Source organism: Hemicordylus capensis, chromosome 4 (genome assembly GCF_027244095.1).
Source record: "Hemicordylus capensis ecotype Gifberg chromosome 4, rHemCap1.1.pri, whole genome shotgun sequence".
In the NCBI taxonomy this organism is placed as follows: domain Eukaryota; kingdom Metazoa; phylum Chordata; class Lepidosauria; order Squamata; family Cordylidae; genus Hemicordylus; species Hemicordylus capensis.
The window spans coordinates 129,592,261-129,612,579 of NC_069660.1; the positions used below are offsets into that span (position 1 = coordinate 129,592,261).

General features: G+C 41.7%; 1 protein-coding gene across 2 annotated transcripts in view; it reads left to right on the forward strand.

Annotated features, from left to right (window-relative positions):
- Positions 1-20,319, forward strand: part of ARHGAP29 (Rho GTPase activating protein 29) — a 206,511-nt gene that overhangs the window by 163,686 nt on the left and 22,506 nt on the right. For both annotated transcript variants that reach the window (XM_053249228.1, XM_053249227.1), the window contains exons 6-15: positions 7,216-7,282; positions 7,756-7,893; positions 8,144-8,208; positions 8,756-8,866; positions 8,970-9,050; positions 9,451-9,636; positions 10,785-10,922; positions 13,117-13,307; positions 19,243-19,406; positions 20,174-20,302. In XM_053249228.1, the coding sequence (XP_053105203.1) occupies positions 7,216-7,282; positions 7,756-7,893; positions 8,144-8,208; positions 8,756-8,866; positions 8,970-9,050; positions 9,451-9,636; positions 10,785-10,922; positions 13,117-13,307; positions 19,243-19,406; positions 20,174-20,302 (1,270 nt within the window). The remainder of the gene's footprint in view (positions 1-7,215; positions 7,283-7,755; positions 7,894-8,143; positions 8,209-8,755; positions 8,867-8,969; positions 9,051-9,450; positions 9,637-10,784; positions 10,923-13,116; positions 13,308-19,242; positions 19,407-20,173; positions 20,303-20,319) is intronic.

The following is a 20,319-nucleotide window of genomic DNA, read 5'->3' on the forward strand; positions in this document are numbered from 1 at the left end:
CCGTTATTAAAACGGGCTTAAACATACTAGTTCAGATATAATGGGAAACATGGTTTTTTGGTATGTGAATATACCTTCTAACCAGCCCATGTGCTCCTTTGCTTATTTTCTTCAGTATTCCAGTTTATTTAAGCCATCGCTCCACAGCTTATGTGAAACTGAGAACTGTGATTTAACTTTTGCTTCGAAACCAGGATATGAAACCTGTGTTTGAAGATGGCTTCACATCCTGGTTTGAAAGTCAGTAAACCCACGTGTCTGAACTGACTAATGTGCTGGCCAGCTTTATCAAAATGGGTTAAAAGATACTCCTCTAGCATTTACCTATCACTTCCACTATGTGTATAAGTAAAAGCAGTACTGAGAGATGTAGCTTTGTTTCTATTATTGCAACAGTTACAGTAGAAAAGGTTTAAAACCATAATCCTGAATTAAGGTTACAATCTTATTCATGACAAAGTGCACAAACATTATGTTGCTTTCAGTGAAGTGCAGCTATTCATTTGATTGCAGTTTTAATTATTAAGGAAATGAATAACTTGGCTAAAATTATAACCCATTGCCTGGCTGAGGGAACTGCTACTCTTAATTCTTCTTTGGCTAGCTTCATTCTTTGGCTAGCTTCTTGTTCCAAAGTTGATGTGAGTTCTGCTGTTCTTTCTTTCCCTGGCCTCTTTCAGATAATGTATTTTATCTGTTAACACATTTTACCGTGTCTTTTCAAGCATGTAGACCCTCTAAGCAACACGACTGTTTATAAAAGTAGATAAAAAGTATACACAATAATAAACTAGCTTGATGGGTGCAGAGCATTTGTGCGCTAGTACTGTATTGCTCTCTGCACCCAACGCCCCCCACTACAGCCCTCTCACCCCAGAGACCTCTCCACCTTCACCTGAGCCTCAGATTCCTCTGCTCCCGCTCCTCCTCGCAGGTCTGGAGTAGCTCCCAAATGGAGCTCCAGGTCTGCCCCCACCGCTGCCTCTGACTGGGCTTGACACACACGCAGCTCTGTGATCCAGGCACCTCCAGCGTGCCACACATACATTCCAGGCACCTCCAGTGTGTCGCGCATGCCATGTATCACCTTAGCACCTTATAGATAGAACTCCAACAAAATTCTAAAAGAAAGACACCAACCCTGAAAAGAAGCCAGTTACCAAGCCAGGCCAAAAGCTTGCTGCTTTGACCTGGACTCGGAAGGACAGAAGCCAACTGAATTTGGGGCGGGGGGGGGGAAGAATTCTACAGAATGGACAACATTGAGAAGCTCCTGTTCCACATACCTGTCTGCCATACAGGGACCTGTTCCATGCAACAAAAATCTAAGCATTTAGTGGGTTACTAGGGCTCTGTAAAATATTCGCATGCCAAACAGTTGAAAGCTTTCGGAATCAAAACTGGAACTTTGAACTGGGAAGAGAAACAAGTCAGCAAGTGATGAAAATGATATTATAATGGTGTAATGTTATCAAACAGTATGCATCAGTCAATACCCAAGTGGCCATATTTTTTGCTAAATGATTTTTCTCCAGCACTCTTCAAAGGCAGCCCACATTCTGTCTGAATGTGACCAGTCATGTGTCAGAGGAACCAGATGCACCTTTTCCAGGAATGCAGAGCATTTCTGACCACAACCACCACCTTTAGTATTGAGGAACAAGGTTCAGTCCAAGAGTGTACACAAGTTACTAACTTGTTTCTTAGGGGAAATGCATATCTAAACAGAGAAGTTGTAGGGTTCACAGTCCCTCCATTAAAGCAGGACCATGGTAAAGGAGATTGTGATGAGTAGAAGTGGTGTAGGATCTTCCCACAGTTGCCATGCTGTTTGCATGAATTGGAGATAATGACTAAAGAACTGCTGTTAAGCTGGACAATGGAGAACCATCAAATCAAAACTCTGTTGACTCAGGAGTAGGAAAAGGTGTGTCTTGTTCAAGTCACATTGTTAAGAGAGCACAATAAGAAACTGTATAATATCAGGAATTTCATGATGGCCTTTCAAGGCTTCCTCCTTGGCAGCTGGCCAAACAATCCAGGGTGGAATAAATCTACAAAGCTGTGCATGAAATTAGTGCTGTTTGTCCAGTCCAGAAATGGGAAATAAAAGAGAAACCCTGCTAATGTTGTCCCTTCAGTTGCTTATTCATTTGAAACTGTACTCTGCTTCTAAAATGTGGTCCCAGTTTAATGATACTCAAAAGTGAAGGGTGCCATTTTAAAGCATTATCAGCATAACTTGCATATAATTTCAAAGAGCTGGTTTGAGACTGGCCCGTTTTGTATAGGTTGTTTTGATTCTTGAAGGAAATGCTGCTAAAAACAGCATTTAGATGCATTAATGTTAAACTAGCCAACCCGCACAGAGCATCTGTGCGCTCTTTGGGGCTGGCTGTTCCCTTCTCTCTCCTGCCCCACTCTCCCTCTCTCCCTCCCTTCTGCCCCACACTCTTGCCTCTCTTCCCCTCCCTCCCACCCCACTCTCTCTTGCCCTCCCTCTCTCACCCTCCCCTCCCTCTCATCCTCCTGCCCCAGTCTCTCCTGCCCTCCCCCTGCCCTCTCCTTCCCCCTGCATTTTTAAAATTTCTACTTACCCGGCCACCACTCCTCCTCCCGGGCGTCGAACAGGAAAGTCCCGCCGCCCGGTTCCCTCCCACTCCAATCTCTCATGGGCTTCTCCTGGCCTGGCCGGCACGCCTGGCCCAGAGCCGCCTCCGCGGCCTGTCCCGCTGGCGGGGCCGCAACACTAAGTGCCGCCTCCGCAGCCTGCCGTGCCCACTGCCGCCGCTTGCCAGTCTTTGCGGCCAGCGGCAGGCCAGCCACCTCCCCCCCACCCCCACCTTCTGCCCTGGTATCGGGGCTGGCCACTGGCCGGCCGCCTCACCATCTCGGCCCTCAGCTGGGCCCGCCACCACTTCGCTGTGGCCGGGCCCGCGGTCACCACCCATCGCCAGGCTGGGCCCGCCAGTGGCCATGGCTCACAGCGACCAATTCTCCTCCTCCTGGGTGTGCCAGCCAGTCAGCTGGGCTGACGGGATGCATTTTCCCTGACACACCTAGGAGAAATATATATATAGATTGTTTTCAAATGTGAGCCAGCATGGTGTAGTGGTTAGAGTGCTGGACTGGGACCGGGGAGACCCGAGTTCAAATCCCCATTCAGCCATGAGACTTGCTGGGTGACTCTGGGCCGGTCACTTCTTTCTCAGCCTAACCTACTTCACAGGGTTTTTATGAGGAGAAACTTAAATATGTAGTACACCGCTCTGGGCTCCTTGGAGAAAGAGCAGGATGTAAATGTTGTATTAGTAGCAGTAGCAGTAAGCAGTTAGCAGTAGCAGCAATAATGATGATGATGATGATGATGCCTGGACACAATACACCAGATATAACTGTAGTCGAGAAGAAAGAAAAACAAGTCAAAATAATCGACATAGCAATACCAGGGGATAGCAGAATAGAAGAAAAAGAAATAGAAAAAATCACAAAATACAAAGATCTACAAATTGAAATTGAAAGGCTGTGGCAGAAAAAGACCAAAATAATCCCAGTGGTAATTGGCGCCCTGGGTGCAGTTCCAAAAGACCTTGAAGAGCACCTCAACACCATAGGGGCCACAGAAATCACCATCAGCCAATTACAAAAAGCAGCTTTACTGGGAACAGCCTATATTTTGCGACGATATCTATAATAACCAACAGTATTGATGATAAAATTCACCCATCCCAGGTACTTGGGAAGGACTTGATGTCTGGATAAAACAAACCAGTCAATAACACCTGTCTGACTGTGTAAACAATGAGCCCCTGGTGGCACAGTGGTAAAACTGCCGCCCTGTAACCAGAAGGTTACAAGTTCGATCCTGACCAGGGGCTCAAGGTTGACTCAGCCTTCCATCCTTCCGAGGTCGGTAAAATGTTGGGGGCAATATACTAAAATCATTGTAAACCGCTTAGAGAGCTCCAGCTATAGAGCGGTATATAAATGTAAGTGCTATTGCTATTGCTATTGCTAAACAAGAAATTAATAATAATAATAATGCCAGCATCAGCCTATGAGTACAATCAAAGCAAAAATAAAGCAGAGTAATAGCAACACTTATTTATTTATTTATTTTTATATAGCAACACTTTAAACAAAAGTCACATTTTAAGGCAGTTGTGCTATCTTAGGCAAAAGGCCAGTTCTTCAGGCATCAGCATCATGGCTTCATAGAATCTTTGACAATTTTTGGCTACAGTTTTTGACGACAATCAAATACTAGATGGTCTGTTGACAATAATTCATTGGCCAACCCTCTTGACCTCTCTTTGTCTAATACTCTTTTGTGTTAAATGTTTCAGCTTCACATATAATGGCACTAGCTTGTGATATCACTTATTTTTAATATTATATTACTTCCTGATGGGAAATCATCTAGGCAACATCAGGTCAGCTTGACACACTTGACAGAAACAGATATTAATGTTTTAAGGGAGCTGAAGCTAATATACAGGCATAGTTTCCCATTAATCTATTTTGTCCGACTGTCATCTTTGTGTGACTTTTAGCCTAGTGACCTTCCAGTAGGCTTATGAGATCACCCGTCATACTTTGTGTGTCCCCCCTCCCCATCAGCTTCGCAATGCCTGGACCAATATGAACCCCAATGGCGTAGATTGTAATGTCATCCACCCCAATCCAAGATGACAGATGCATAAACTTTTGAGGTGCAAGTGGGCTAACATGTGAACCACCTAACCAATTTGAACCAAATTTGCTACAGCTGTAGGGGCACATGGGGAAAACTCATTGGCATAGTTTGTGATGATGTCATCTACTCCAAACTAGGGATGTGCACTCCGAACAGGTTCGAACACTGGCTGGTTCGAATGTTCGACGGGGGTGGGGAGTAGGACTTTAAGGGCAGGGGAGGGTGCATTTACCCCTCCCCCCACTTCCCCCCCACCGGCACTGAAGTTAGGTAAAATTCCTTGGAGCGACAGCATACCTCCCTGCTGCCCCTTCTGCTTCTTCAGCCGGAAGTACCGGGCGCACGTATGCACACGTTGCACGTGTAAAGACACGTTGCAGTTGTAGAGATAAAGGAAAGTAGGCTAATTAGTTCTTACTAGAAAAACTTGTTATTTCCGAAAGCACTCAAAAAAAAAAAAAAAAGCATGAATAGACACCACAATGGGATGAATGAGCAGCCATGCTGAATGGGGCATAGTTCTGTGATACATACTTTGGATGCAGAAGGACCCAAATTCAGTCCCTCACAGGAGCAGGAGACTCCTGTCTGAACCACTGGAGAGCCACTGCCAGTTAGGGATGTGCACAGAAATGGCTCCCTTCAAGCTCATGGTGATGCGGTTCTGGCTTTAAGGATGGGGGAGGGTGTGCCCCCCCACGTGCGCCTCTGTGTATAAATAGTCTGGTGGTGCAGCAGCATACCACCTTGCCACACTGTTGTGTCACTAACTGGAAGTGCCGGGCAGGCGCACGATGCACGCATGGCGTGTGCCCGTCTGCGACGTGCACACGACGCTTCCGGTCACTTCCAGTCAGTGAAACAACGGGGCAGCAAGGAGGTAGACTGCTGCCCCACTGGACTATTTATATACAGAGCGCCGGAGATGGATGCATGGTGGGGGTGGGGGGAAGTGCACCCTCCCCATCCTTAAAGCCGCCCCCATGTTCAAACCAGTTCGAACACGGGGATTCCAAACCTGTTCGGCGTTATAAGAATAGAACACCAGACAGGTTTGTGCACATCCCTACTGCCAGTCTGTATAAATAGTACTGAGCTAGATGGGCCAGTGTTCTGATTCTGTATAAGGGAGATTTACAATGCCTCTGTCATATCACCTGCATAGGAGCATAGCCTTATACAGAGTCAGACCATTAATCCATCTAGTTCAGTATTGCCTATGCTTTCTGGAAGCAGCTTTTAAAGGTTACAGGCAGGGGTCTCTCCTATCCCTACCTGAAGATACCAGGGATTGAACCTGGGGGCCTTCTGCATGCACATGCTCTTCCACTGAACTGTGGTCCCATTCTCTAAGGGGAATACCTTACAGCACTGCATTACATGTTGTCTCCCATCTAAATGCAAAACAAGTTGGGTCCCACTTAACAAAGGGGACATAATAATATTCACTACCACAAGTCCAGCTGAGGAAACTATGGTCTATATCATCAGCCAAAAACAACTTTCTAGTGAACTGGTCAGGGAAAAGATAATTTGTTTAATCATCAATTAATCATTAATCATCAATTAATTTGTCATCTTGAGTACTCCCCTGATTGGTTGAAGTCATGCGGTTGATGTTAAGTGTGCATAATATGCTTTAACGTATAGGTGATTGAGGCATTGCGTGTTAAGTGGATTTTGTTTCTCTGCTGAATTCTTTTGGTATAATAAATGTGTATTCATGTTTCACTTGTTGAAGTGTTCAGATACCTTTCCCTCAAAGGCCTATTTTTCTTTTTTTTCTTTTTGCATTTTGACAAACTTTGAAGCAGTAGTATATGTTCTTCAGAAAGCAATCCCAATAGCTGTTAAGTGAACTATCAAGTGGAATCATTGAATTTCTATGTGTAATGTTTGCACAAGTTCCATAGTCACCTACTGGATATTAGTGATTATTGATGCAATTGAACTTATTCTCATTGCTGGTATTTCCTGCATCTTTTAAAAGGTATAATAAATATAATTAGTTGGAGACTGTATTCCTCTTCTCCTACACTGAGGCCATGCTCTGACTACACAGAAAGGCCTTTGGTAAACTTGTCACTTTTTTCTTTAAAGAAAAATGACCTCCTTGTGTTTATGAGCTCCCTCAAAGTTTTAAAAAGCTCCTTTAAAATGTTTTACCCTTGCAGTTTTCTTTGGTGTATAGATGGTATTGGCCTCTGTGACCATTGTAGATTTAAAATGGGATTGAAGTTATTAGGCATGAGTGCTATCCACTTCATTTCATTCAATTTTAAACTGTTGATTTGTTTTAACTTTTATATGTATTTTAATTATTTTATGTTAACTGCCCAGAGACAAAAGTTTGGGCGGTATATAAGTTTAGAAAATAAATAAAATAATAAATAAATAAAATTCTCTTGCTGTATCAGTACAACATTTTTTTAAAGCTTTCTAGGATATCTTGCATTTTAAATGTTTAGTAATGCATGTATTTAGTTGATACTAATGGATTGTATTTTGTATTATGCCAGTCTTTTGAAAACCTTTCTGTAGATTCTGGGGGATCATTGCATGAAAGGGATGACATTCAAGGGACAGGTAAGCATTTCTTACATGTACAGTGATTTTGTGTCTTGTTTTACCTGTAGGTAAGCAGAGATTTAAGCTAATAAAATGTAAAACAATGCCACGTTTTTGCTAACTATAACATATTGAAGAAGGGAAATCACTGATATTTCAAGGAATATTTTAGGATTGGAGTAAGTCACATTAGAATTGCAAAACTTGTACAGAAGTGGGAGAATGAACTTCAGCTATTTGAGTAAACTTTTTATATTAGGTCATTATGGAAGAAAGTTTTATGTTGGCCATATGATTTGTTAAGATATAATTCTGTGACCCTTTAATTTGTTCTAAAATCCCTGTCAGTTCTGGTTAGTGTCAACTGGCATTAAAGAGAATCCAAGATCAGAGCTGCTTTAGTCTTCACAGTTGACTGATACTGGCTTTGCTGCTGCTGTGTGTGGTCATGTCTAAAATTCACTTTTTTGCAATTGACGTTTTATTTTCAGGGCACTTTAGAGCTGAAGAAATTGATAGTGTTCTCCTAAGAAGTGATAATGGAATTGAATCGGCTCTGTCCTATGCTAAAGCATGGTCAAAGTATACGAAGGACATAATTGCATGGCTAGAGAAAAAGCTTAACTTGGGTGAGTGGCTCTTTCTGGCACCTAATGAGCTTTGTCATGATGGAATTAAATCTGTTGTCAGGATTGTGCTACAGACTGTCAGTAATGTGATTTCTAAATTAGTAGCTGTTCACTGAAATGAATGGAACTACTGCCTGTTTCCTGTTACTGAAAGATTGTACCCAAATAGTGTCTGTGTTGTATGTTGCTATGTGTTTGTTCTTGCCACTCACATTTACTATGTGAAACTGATTTTTCCCCCTCCCTACAGAAATGGAGTGTGCTAAAAACCTGGCAAAAATATCAGAAACAGCTAAGGCTATTGTTGGACCCCAGGTGAGTCTAAGCTTAAATAATTTGTTCAAAAAATGCATTAAAAATCACTGTGCACAATCATTACTCTTGTAAATGCTTGAAATCCATTGAATGATGTTCTTCTGTCTGTGTTTGAAAATACTCAGTGTTTTGATGATTAAATTCTGCTGAATCTTTTGACTTGTTGCTTGAATGTTTTGATGCTTGAGATTAAGTAACAAAATATGAATAAGCAGTAAAGTGTGTTTTGCTGTTGAATATATTTTTTTAAAGTTTAATACTCCCTCTGCTACTACAAGGCAACCAGAATAGGTTATATAATTGCTAGCTTGTTTTTGTTTTACAATATTTTATGTGTTGAGTAATAAATGCAGTTCGAGGAAAGTTCTCTTCCTAAGCATGTTTTATTAATAGAAGATTGGTTGAGAGTACTATTCAACACTACATCTTAATTTTAGCATGGGTCTATTTAAATAGCTTTTTTGCTTAAATCTGTGGGGAGAAAACTGAACCAGATGGAACTTCTACTAATCTAGAAATGTATTACTTTCCATTTTTTGGATTGTAGGATTGCATGCCCTTTCATTCAATATTCACAAATGCATTCCAAAATGACATTGCGAACAGTCAGCTTTGGCAACAAACATCAGTAGCTCTTCAGACCAATAAATTTGTTCAGGTAATTTTTTTCCTAATATGTGTTTCTAAATGCATAGCTCACAGACATACACATTTAGCCGTTGATGCTTCCTTACTCAGTCACTAAATTTCTCTTTATATAGCCACTCCTTGGAAGAAAAAATGAACTGGATAAACAAAGGAAAGAGATCAAGGAGCTTTGGCAACGGGAACAAAAGAAAATGGTTGGTATCTTTGCATATTATTCATTGTGTCTAGTGAGCAGAAATTCTAAACTACCATTTAAATTTGCCTACTGAGTATACATTATGGGCATTATGTACATGTTACTACTTTTAATTAACCCAAATTTTCATAATTGTCTGCTTATCAGTCCCTCTTCCTTGGCATAAAGATCATGCTTCTCCATTCTTCCTATACACCCATTTCTATAGATATAGAGGTAGGTGTGAGAGTGAGAGAGAGATTAGCATACGTATATGTATGATATGACAATGTTTTACAAGTAAAGGGTGTCTGGAGCTAGAGCAACATGGCAATGGGATACTTAATGTTCTGTGTTACAGTATGGAATGTGATAATATAAAGGGTTTTGTGTGTGTGTTTGTATTTTGCAATTAATAGCAAGAACTAGAATCCACTGTGAGAAAAGCCAAGTTAGTATATATTCAACGGCAAGATGAATATGAAAAAGCAAAGTCATCAACTGCTCGTGCTGAGGAGGAGCTTCTGATCTCTACTGGGGTGATTGTTAAAGACTCCAACAAACTAGAGAAAAAACGAAAGCTGGAAGAGGAGGCTCTTCAGAAAGTAAGGAATTCTTATTCATTCATTCATTCATTCATTCATTCATTCATTCATTTGTTTAACATATTTTTATACCTCCCAAAACTTGCGTCTCTTCATTCATTAGAAATGTCAGCAATTAAAAACACTCTTATTCTCCCTCAAAGTAGGAGGTCATGGCTTCCATCACTTGCTCCCAGTAGACAGGAAATTCAGGTACTTCTAAAGTGTCTGGAGGTCCATCCCCTCTCCCAGTATGTTCAGGGATCTGATCCCCAATTCCTTTCTGTCTTTGCTCCTGGTAGGACCAGCCTGCTTGCCTCCCAAGCCGCCTCTTCCTTCACTTACTTTTCTTGTGGACCCAGTAGTGGCAACAGGAGAATGGAAATTTGTTTCTCTCCCGTCCCTTATGCCTACCAAATTTTATTCATTCATGTTTTATTTATTATATTTCTGTACCACCACATACCAATGTCTTGTGGTGGTTTACAAAGCAAATGATAAAACCAGAATTAAAACCAAATTAAAACAGTTATAATTTTTTTAAAAACAGAACAATAATAAAAACCAACTTACAGCTGATCAAAGGCTTGGTGAAGTAAATGTGTCTTGAGTGCTTTTTAAAAACCTGCTAGAGATGGGGAAGCTCTTGCAGCAACAGGGAGTTTGTTCCAAAGCCTCGGGGGCTGCTGTAGTCCGTGCAGTGTGTCAGGTGCAACAAGAGCTAGGAATTGCAGTCTTTTCAGCACTGCTGACCCATGTGAGATGTATTAGAAAGACTACGTTTCCCAGCCCTTCTTGTATCTGGCACATTATGATGACTCCATGCATCAGGGAGGAGAGAGAAAAATGTTCCTCCATATAACTGTTGGAGTTGTAAGAAAGCTAAGGTGACTTGGGAAGGAGATAGGTGGGCAGGGAAGAGAGAATTTATAGGGGGAGGAGGGATCAGAATACATTCTTTTGCACTTCCAGTGGCATCATTTGGGGGTGCAGCAAGATCCAAACAGACTTGGAACTGAGGATGAAAACAAACTATTTTCTAAGTTGAGGGGAATAGTTCATTGTTTGACTCCAGATTCAAACCTGACTGGGAGGAGTTTACCTATCACTAATTGTGATAGGAAATTATTCTGTTTCTCCTTTTCTACCACATGTTTGCTTTCTTGTAGGCTGAAGAAGCCAGTGAACATTTCAAAGCCAGCATAGCTGAAGCGGAAGAAAAACGAAATGATCTGGAAAATTTCAAAAGCGATATCTTAATGCACCTGCGGGAACTTGTTTACCAGTGTGACCTTACACTTAAAGCTGTAAGAATGTCTGCTTTAATGTGTTATAGATTAGTAGAAAATTTCCAAGTACCACAGAAATATGAAGGTTGTTTCACATCTCTCTGTAAAGGCTTACTGTAAAACCCAACAGTGTTGAATAAACTAGTCATTTTGGCTGCACTGGTGATCCTCAACATCATGATGTGGAGGATCAAGACCAAGCCACAGACTTGCATGCTCCCTTGTTTCTCTCCATCTCTTGTTAGTTTGTCATGATGTCTGAATCTGCAATCAGCGCAAGACTTCAAGCCAGAATCAGAAACTCGCTTTAAACTATGGTTCTGATTCTGGCTTGGAAGGTAGCTGCTACTTATAAATTGTCAATTTCAGATACTATGGCAAACAATGATTAGTCCTAGACATAAGACTGAGAGGAAAGCCATGCAGGGGGAAAAGGTGGAAACACTAATGTTGATGGCTTATTCATTGTTCTCCACAATATTATTTAGAGGATTGTCTAAGTGGAGCCAATACTATTGTCTTATTAACTATATCAGACATCTTGACAGATTGAATGGAGGGTGCTTAGAATAGCACTCCATTAAAAAGAACCCATCATAACCTATGTGATATCACACGACTCTTGCTTCGCCTCTGTAATTTAAAGAACAGCAGTTTTACATATTCAAATAATTTTTCATGCACATTTGGAATATAGTGTCAGATACATTGTCCTTACATACACTGGTATGAAGGTAACCTGAGTAGGTTCTTTGCTTATCTTTAGAAAAAAATAAGCTTTTTTTTTTTTTAATTGAGAATCTGAAGGTTGGCAAGTAGAGAAAAATGCAACTTCAGTTTTGAGATTATTGAACTCTGTCTTAAAGCTTTTATTGCATGGTAATAGCCTGTGGTACATTGAATGTAAGGATAATGCTTACATGCAGTTAATATGAAAAATGCTCAGATCTTACATATAGCAAGCCATTCATGGGAAATGACAGTATTCCTCTTATTAGCAATGAAGGAAGAGTAGTCTGCATAGCTAGATATTGGTATAAAGTGCCACTTCCTAGTTTGAAGTTAGTGGAAGAGAGCCCTACATTACAAATCTGGGTGTGTGTGTTTTTTGTTTAAATACTTGTTACTTAAACTTTGGAGAAATTTTACTATAGTGCATATTTTTAGGATGTAAAACGCCTAGAGACTTGAGTTGAGATGGTATATAAGTATTTTTAAAAATCTATATTATTTGTCAAGGTTTATCTACATTAAATGTCAATAGGTGTGTGCAGGGGGTGCATTTGCACCCTCATTATTTTCCGACTGATGCAGCAGACAGTACAATAAAGGAAAAGTGTGCCGTCGAGTCGATGTTGACTCTTGGCGACCACAGAGCCCTGTGATTTTTTAAGATTCTCTTTAATATATAACCCTTTAACATCACATGATTATGTACTTCCCTTTGCTTTGTGCAAGGCTAATCTTTCCCTCCCCCACCCCATCTGTGTGATAGTGGCAGTGGTCTGATCTAGCCTAGCTTGTACTACAAAATTGACTGACAAAATTGATAAGGTCGCTTCTAGTTATGTCATGTGTGATCATGTGTGAGAAGCTTCTCATGTGTGAGAAGTTTCTCAAAGCTGACACAAGTAAAAGCAAAGTGGTATTCTGTGATGGCCCAGGATTCACTGCATTCATTAATGGTTCCTTACATTGAATAAAAATACAGTGAATTCAAATAAGTTGAATATGAATACAGTATATCGCTTTTCAACAAAAGTCCCCAAAGTGGTTTACATAGATATAAAATAAATAAATGAAATGTCAGAAGCCATACTCCTCAATTTAGCTGACCTCTTTCATGAATTTTGGAACATGGTGCCATTTGATCAAAGAATGACTTTGTAAAAAGTTACTGGCCCACATTCTGCACAGTGTTAGGGTGTGAAGGAGCATCGTGACTACAGAAATTCTGTATTGGAGCTCCGCCCAGCATGTTGCCAAGTAGGCAAATGTGGGTAGAGGTGGGGGGGGCGCTCATCTCTCCTTATTCCAAAAGTATTTTTTGACTACAGAAATATGTCCTTGAGGGTTGTGTGACTGCTGTAAATGTGGTGTGTGACACGTAATGTAATTTGGCTTTGGATGTCTAGAAAGCTGTGAACTTTTAAAGTGTTAGACATAAAGTGGGTCAATATTTAATATGTTTTGTATGTTTTGTTCCACACAGGCAACAGTTAATCTGTTTCAGATGCAGCATGCCCAAGTTGTGTCTCTTCCAGTGAACTGTCAATCTCTCTGTGAGAGTGCCAAGCTGTATGACCCAGGACAGAAGTTCTCAGAGTTTGTGAAGAATTTGCCAAAAGATGATGTTCCCATTGAATCGGGTTCCTTTGAAACTCAGAGCTCCCAGGTTGGAGGGTGAGAGTTCAGATACCATCTTTGCTTATTTGGCAGTAAATGTGAGCAGAATGGTAAAGGAATGCAGATACTAGAAAATCAAAGTACAAAGCCGCTTGTCATTTGAGTAAGTCAGTATTGTTAAGCTATTAGAAGATTTTCTTTAAAATAGTGTGAAAACGAAATGGGTATCAATGAAGAGCAGAATTCAGGGATTTTTCCCTGTTGGGTAAAGAATGTGAAAAATATGTGCCTGCTTCTACAAACTTTCAGCTACTGTTAAATTCCAGGAAGTAGCTGCAATTATTGGTACTTCATTCATTCATTCAGTTTCTATACCACCCTTCCAAAAATGGCTCAGGTCGGTTTACACAGAGAAATAACAAATAAATAAGATGGCTCCCTGTCCCCAAAGGGCTCACAATCTAAAAAGAAACACAAGATAGACACCAGCAACAGTCACTGGAGATACTGTGCTGGGGGTGGATAGGGCCAGTTACTCTCCCCCTGCTAAATAAAGAGAATCACCACTTTAAAAGTTGCCTCTTTGCCAAGAGAGGTGCCTCTTTGCCATGATATTATATGCTTGCACTCATTTCTAAATACTACTTTCCAGTAGGCAGTCTTTTACCTAGAAATCATTGTAGGGCAGAGACCTATCTGTTTAGTAAAGTGCCAATGTATGCTAATGCTGTAAAAATGAAGAAAAGACGCCTCTGCAGCCAAGACTTTGGTTTTTGTTTCAAGTCAGCAAGTGAACTTCACCATTGCCCATCTCTGTGGCTTCTAGCCATGTGCACCATTATTGTTCTATTCAGCCCTACTTTTCCTTTCCTTTTCAAACACTTGCCTGAGAGCATTCTTTTTTTAGCCTACTTTCCTTAAGGAAGGAAAATAAGCTTATGAGAACACCTGGCAGTCAGTCAGAGAGAGAGAGAGAGAGAGAGAGAGAGAGAGAGTGTGTGTGTGCGTGCCCCTATCAACTTCTGCCTGGACCTGTATGAACCAAATTGGGTACAGTTATAGGGATACTTCAACAGCATAATTTGTGATTATGTTATCCATCCATCTAGATTTAAGATGATGGATGCATGAACATTTGAAGCACAAGTGGGCTAACTTATGAACTACCTAAATGATTTGAAACAAATTTGGAACAATTGTAGGGGGACACACACCTCAGTGTTTGTGATGATGTCATTCATCCCAATTCAAGATGGCAGAAACGTGACTATTGGAGGCACAAGTGGGCTAAGTTGTGGCCTGCCTAACTGATTTGGACCAAATTTGGTGCAATTGTAGGAGTGACACAAAGGGACACCTTAACAGTGTAGTTCGATTATGTCATCCACCCCAATTCAAGATGAGAGATTCATGAACATTTGAGGTACAAGTGGGCTAACTTGTAAACTGCCTAACCAATGTGGGCCAAATTTAGTTCAGTTGTAGGATTAGTGGAAGGGAGGTAGGCAGATTAATTCTTACTAGAACCTCTTGTTAAAGCTTGTTTTCCTAGGCTATTGTTTTAGGCCTTTGTTCCTAAAATCTTTTTTAGTGTGGTGTGCACGGAACAGCGGAGGTGCGGTTTGATGCTGGGGGGTCTCCCTTTAAGGGTGGGGGAGGGTGCACTTACCCCTTCCGCCGCTTTTACCCCACTGGCGCTCCATTTTTTAAAAAAACCATGGGACGGCAGCGTACCTCCCTGCCACCCCTTCCCACATTCTTGCCTGGAAATTGGCGGAAGTATGGGATTTCAAATTTTTCACTCTTACAATACTGAGCTAGAGCAGCCAACTTCCTTCGAGGCCTGTGGGCGTCCTCGAGAGGATTACAGCATCGTTGATGTAGAGCAGGGTGGAAATGCTGCTTTCAGCCAGTTTGGATGGATGGAAATCTAGGTTATTAAGGTGGCTCACCATGCCATTGATGTAAACATTGAAAAGAAGCGGGGCCAGGATGCATCCCTGTTTGACTTTCTTCTGAGTTGGGACAGGGTTGGTAAGATGTCCATGAGGGCTACACCTTACCTTGAGAGTTGTGTCTGTGTGGAGGCTGTGGATTACATAGAGCAAACAGCAATTGATTGAGGAAGATTCCAACTTCTCCCATAGCTTAACTTGGGATATGGAATCAAATGCAGCCTTAAGATCTATGAAGGCAGTATAAAAGGAGGTAGAATTGTTGGAGGAGTATTTTTTGATGAGGTGTTGAAGTACTAGGCATTGGTCAATTGTGGATCTACCTTCCCTAAAGCCAGCTTGCTCATCTGCAAGCAGCTTTTCTTGCTCTAACCAGTCGTTAGGTTTCTCATGTAGATGTCCATTGTACAACTTGCTGATAGTGTTGAGCAAACTGATATGCCTGTAGTCACTTTTTGAATATGAGGACGATGATTGCCAGTCCCCAGTCCTTGGGAATGTGGCCATGAGAGTCAATACAGGTAAATAGCAAGGCCAGAACTGGAGCCCATCACTCTTAAGTTATTTTTTTTATAAGTTCCATAGGAATAAGGTCTTTCACAGGGGCCTTCCCCACTCTAGATTAGGAGATGAGACTCAACCTCAGCTGTAGTGACTGGTGGCCAACTGGGCAGGTCTTTTTATAACCGGTAGTGAGAGGCCCACTTTTGTGGTGACATCTTCATACAGATTTTGAAAGTGCAGTTCCCAGATCACTGGAGGGATATGAGAGTCTGCCTGAGCTATATACAATTGAGGAGAGGAGAGCTGGTCTCGTGGTAGCAAGCATGACTTGTCCTATTAGCTAAGCAGGGTCCACCCTGTTTGCATTTGAATGGGAGACCACATATGAGCACTGTAAGATATTCCCCTTGGGGGATGGAGCAGAAGGTTTTAAGTTCCCTTCCTGGCTTCTCCAAGATAGGGCAGAGAGACACTCCTGCCTGCAACCTTGGAGAAGCCACTGCCAGTCTGTGTAGACAATACTGAGCTAGATAGACCAATGGTCTGACTCAGTATATGGCAGCTTCCTATGTTCATATTGCTGGTGGAATTAGCCATGATGTGCCAGAATGTGGCCAAGTCCTTTTGCTCTGACCACCTGCATCAGACGAGACCAGGTGGCTCTCATAGTCCCTCTTTTCTTGAGTGCCAGAAGGTGTTGGTATTGTCTCTTGAGGTGTAAGAGGTATGGGAGGACCTTCGTGGCATCTGCTCATGAACTAGATTTGTGGATGTGACAGATAGAGGTAAAGGCTTTCCTGGCTTCTACCCATTCCATATCAAAGCACGGTTTGGATGGACGCACAAGTGGCTTTGTGGAGGAGTCAGCCTTTCTGATTAGATGCTTTTGTAGCTCGCACACTAGGTCCTTGTAGGTCAGCAGGGGGGCACGAGTAGGTGCCATTGAAGTGAGATCATTTTGGTAGCTCTGGAAAGGTTCCATGGTGAGCAGCTCCTTTAGTGTTTGATCAAGCTGAGGGGTCCATTTGGCACGACACCTTCCTAGTCCAACAGGTAGAACAGTGGGAGTGTAGCAGGTCTCCGGGCGGGTCTGTTGGGTAAAAGACACTAACTGAAGGGAGATTGGAAAGTGATTCCTATCTAGGTAAAATATGACCTTTAAAGTTCTCGACAAAAGGAAGCAAGGTCCCAGAAATAGCAATATAATCGATGGTACTTGTTTTGGAGCCGTATAGATAGGTGAATTCCCCTGGCTGATCACCTGCAAATGAGCCAGTTAGAATTAGGAGGTTAAGTCAGGCAGTCGTTCGTGCTAGGCAAAGACCTGCATTGTTTGATCTCAGGTCTTTTGAAAAGTGGATAAGAGGTAGGAGCTCGATCTCCGTGCAGGGGGTGGGAAGCTGAAGTCGAGAGAATAGGGTATAGTCATCAGGCCCCAACCTGGCATTGAAGTCACCCCCCCCCCCACAACACCACCAGCGCTTCAGGATTGGCCAGAAGAAGGTTATATGTAAAGCATTCAAGTTCAGCCCATACAGAGCTGATTTCGGGTTTCCCTTGCTGTGGTGGGAGATACGTGTTGATTATTAATAGCAAGCTAGGACCAAAGTGGATTAAAATAGCCATAGCATACTGTTTGAGTGAGGTAAAGGTGGTTGTCTCTGCAGGAAACATGATGGCATGGGCACACAGTGAGCGAAATGCTCTGAAAGCTTCCTTCTCGGCCTGCTAGGGGGTGAGTTTGCGACCTCCTGCAAGGGCTGGACCTCCATATCACTCTCACAGTCAGAAGTCTCAGAAGCCTTGGGTTCAGATATCAAAGTTGTTGGAAGGACTATTTAGGAAAACATATTCTACTGGGTAGAGAAGAAATAGTTTAATGTAGACTCCCTGCTATTAAACATGACTGACAAGCTCTTTTTTTCCTTGGGATGATATATTACCTTTGACTTAATCTAATTTTAAGATGAAATAATAGGAGAACATTTGAGGTCACGCTTCAGTGCAAATACTTAATGCAAAATCTCTCTGTCTTGTACTTCAAATAGTTAGTTAACTGATCTGTTATAAACAGTTGTGTCCATGAATGAATGCTATAAGCGTGAAAGACTTACATTTGAGAATAAAAATACTAGAAGAAGCAATTGCCATCATACTGCAAATGCCCTATGTCTAGATACCAGTACTAGTAAATCTGCCCCCGTTCTTTGGGCAAACACACAGAAATCAAATTTTACTGTTGACTGCCTAAATAAAAACTCACTAGCATCAACTTTACAGCAGAAATAGCCTTCAGTGTTCATAAGCTAGCAGTTCACCTGAGATCTCATATATGTGCTAGTTTGGTCTTGGATTTTGTTGAAAAACATGAAATATATTAAAGACAATAGGCTCAGGTGTGGGTGGAGTGGGGGGTGGCAAAGTATCCCAGAAGCCTGAGGATCTCCAACATATTGGTTCATATTGTCTAAGATTAGTGGACAAATGTGGTTGTATCCATTCAACTTCTGACCTGCATGGCAGTTGTTTAGAGTTGAATAGAAAAGCCTAAATGCACACTAACACTCATTTGAGGATGGAATAGGAGTAACAGCCATGGCAAGCTTTACACCTTACAGTCTGTTCCCTACAAGTGAGCTGGAGTGGATCCTTGTCCAAGAATTATACATGGTGAGGAACAAGCAGCTGCAGTAGCCCTGAGTGGGAGGGAAGACTAGGCCACAACAACCCCGCAATCTTTATTACTCTTTGTAGCCTATTAGCAGAATTCTCTGTTCTGAGGTGGGACAAGAAAAGTCCCTGAGTGGACCAGGCCCCATCACCCATGCAAACTTTACTGCCCTGTAGCCTGATCTCTGCTGATGAGTTAGAGCGGTTACTTGGCTGAGGATTATGAAGCCTGATCCTAAGCTGTTTGCTTAGAAACACAGGTGAACCTCATTATCTGCAGAGGTTCCATTCTCTGCTTCAACAACGGATAACAAGTAATTGAGTCAATGGGACTCAGGGAATTAGATTCCTTGAGGCTCCAAAAATGGCAAAAAGGGCCCTAAAAACAGCAAAAATGCCATACTGTGCTCTGCAGGTCTATAGATGTCCAGCAATGGCCCTCAAAAGTCCTAAATGCAGATTTTTTGCATGAAAAATTGCTAGTTTTAAAAAAATTATACAAATGAGGCACAAAGAGACACAAGTTTTGGGCAGTATAGAAATATGTTAAATGAAATAAAATGGCTCTTCTCCTCCTCATAATGGAGGCCGGAAATGGTCTCGGAGGTCATTTCTGGCCACCCCGAACCCATGGATACGTATGTCTGCCTCCTCCCTGAGTATGCCAAGGTCAGGTGTCAATTACCCGACAGTGGATATGCAGAACTGCAAATGTCAGGTCCACGAATTGTGAGGTATGTCAGTACATTGAGTAAAGGTACTTATGATTTTAACTTTAAGCATTAAGTGCAAGGTGTATTTTCATTTTGAATTGGAAAGATCATCAGTTCATATTTCTAAAGAACTCGTTTTCTCTTGCCCAGGGGTTTCAATAAACAATCAAACAATGTCCGTGCATCGCAAGGAAACTTATCTCAGTGTTCAGGAGATTTTCCTACTCAGTCACTAGAGGACCTTGGAAGCCCAACCTGTCCCCGCTCTCAAAAGATTGGAGAAAAAAGATCTTCTAGCAGCACAGATATCTCTGGTAAAGTTTCAATAGGTTTTTAACCCTGCATAGTTTCGTAGTACTCTTTAGCAGGTCACTACAATTTTCTGCTGCTAGTACTTGGGTGTATCATATAAAGATAAAGGCATATAATTTTAGACGTATGATCACAACTTGCTTTATTCAGTTGGTATTTGGTATTTGAACAGTTTTAATGTTCATAACTATTTCAGCAAACTAGATGAAAGTATGACTAGTAGCTGAGTCACTTTATTTCATTGCCAACAGACATCAAGCAGCAAATGTAGAAAATTCTTGAGATGTTTGTCCTTCAATAGAAGTTTTGGATGTAATGGTTTACTGAAACCATTTGGGTCCATTTTGGGTCCATTTGGGTCCAAATTTCATATGACTATTTTGAGCCCTAAGTACCCGCCTGTATAGGAGACTGCCTGCTGCATCTCTGCATGATTCATTATTCTGGCTTTGTGTCTTTCCCACTGATCTCCACTGGAGGAGTTAACCATGCTATAATTCTGCATTGGATAGGATTCATTATCTCCTGATGAAGAGATGCAACAGAATTTTCTACATCATGAGGGATGTCCAAAATGGGAGGGGGTGGGTAGTCTGTCATATGTAATCCAGCAGTAGTATATGGGGTTTTATGAACAATTTTAATAAAGGAAAAAAGGGTGCCTACACTATCAAAGGTTTGGGAAACCATGCTTTGGTATCCAAATATGATGCTGTAGTTATTAAACACTCTTTCTCCTCCCCGCTCCTCTTTTTTTTTTTTTTTAAAGCTGTGCGAGGGCCACCACCATTCAGATCCTGGTCAGTTGGTAACCAAAGTGGAGGAATGTGCAGTGATTCTGAAAGTGCAGGAGGAAGCAGTGAGTCACGATCTGTAGACTCGCCATCTGCAAGCCCAGGTATATATACATACCGA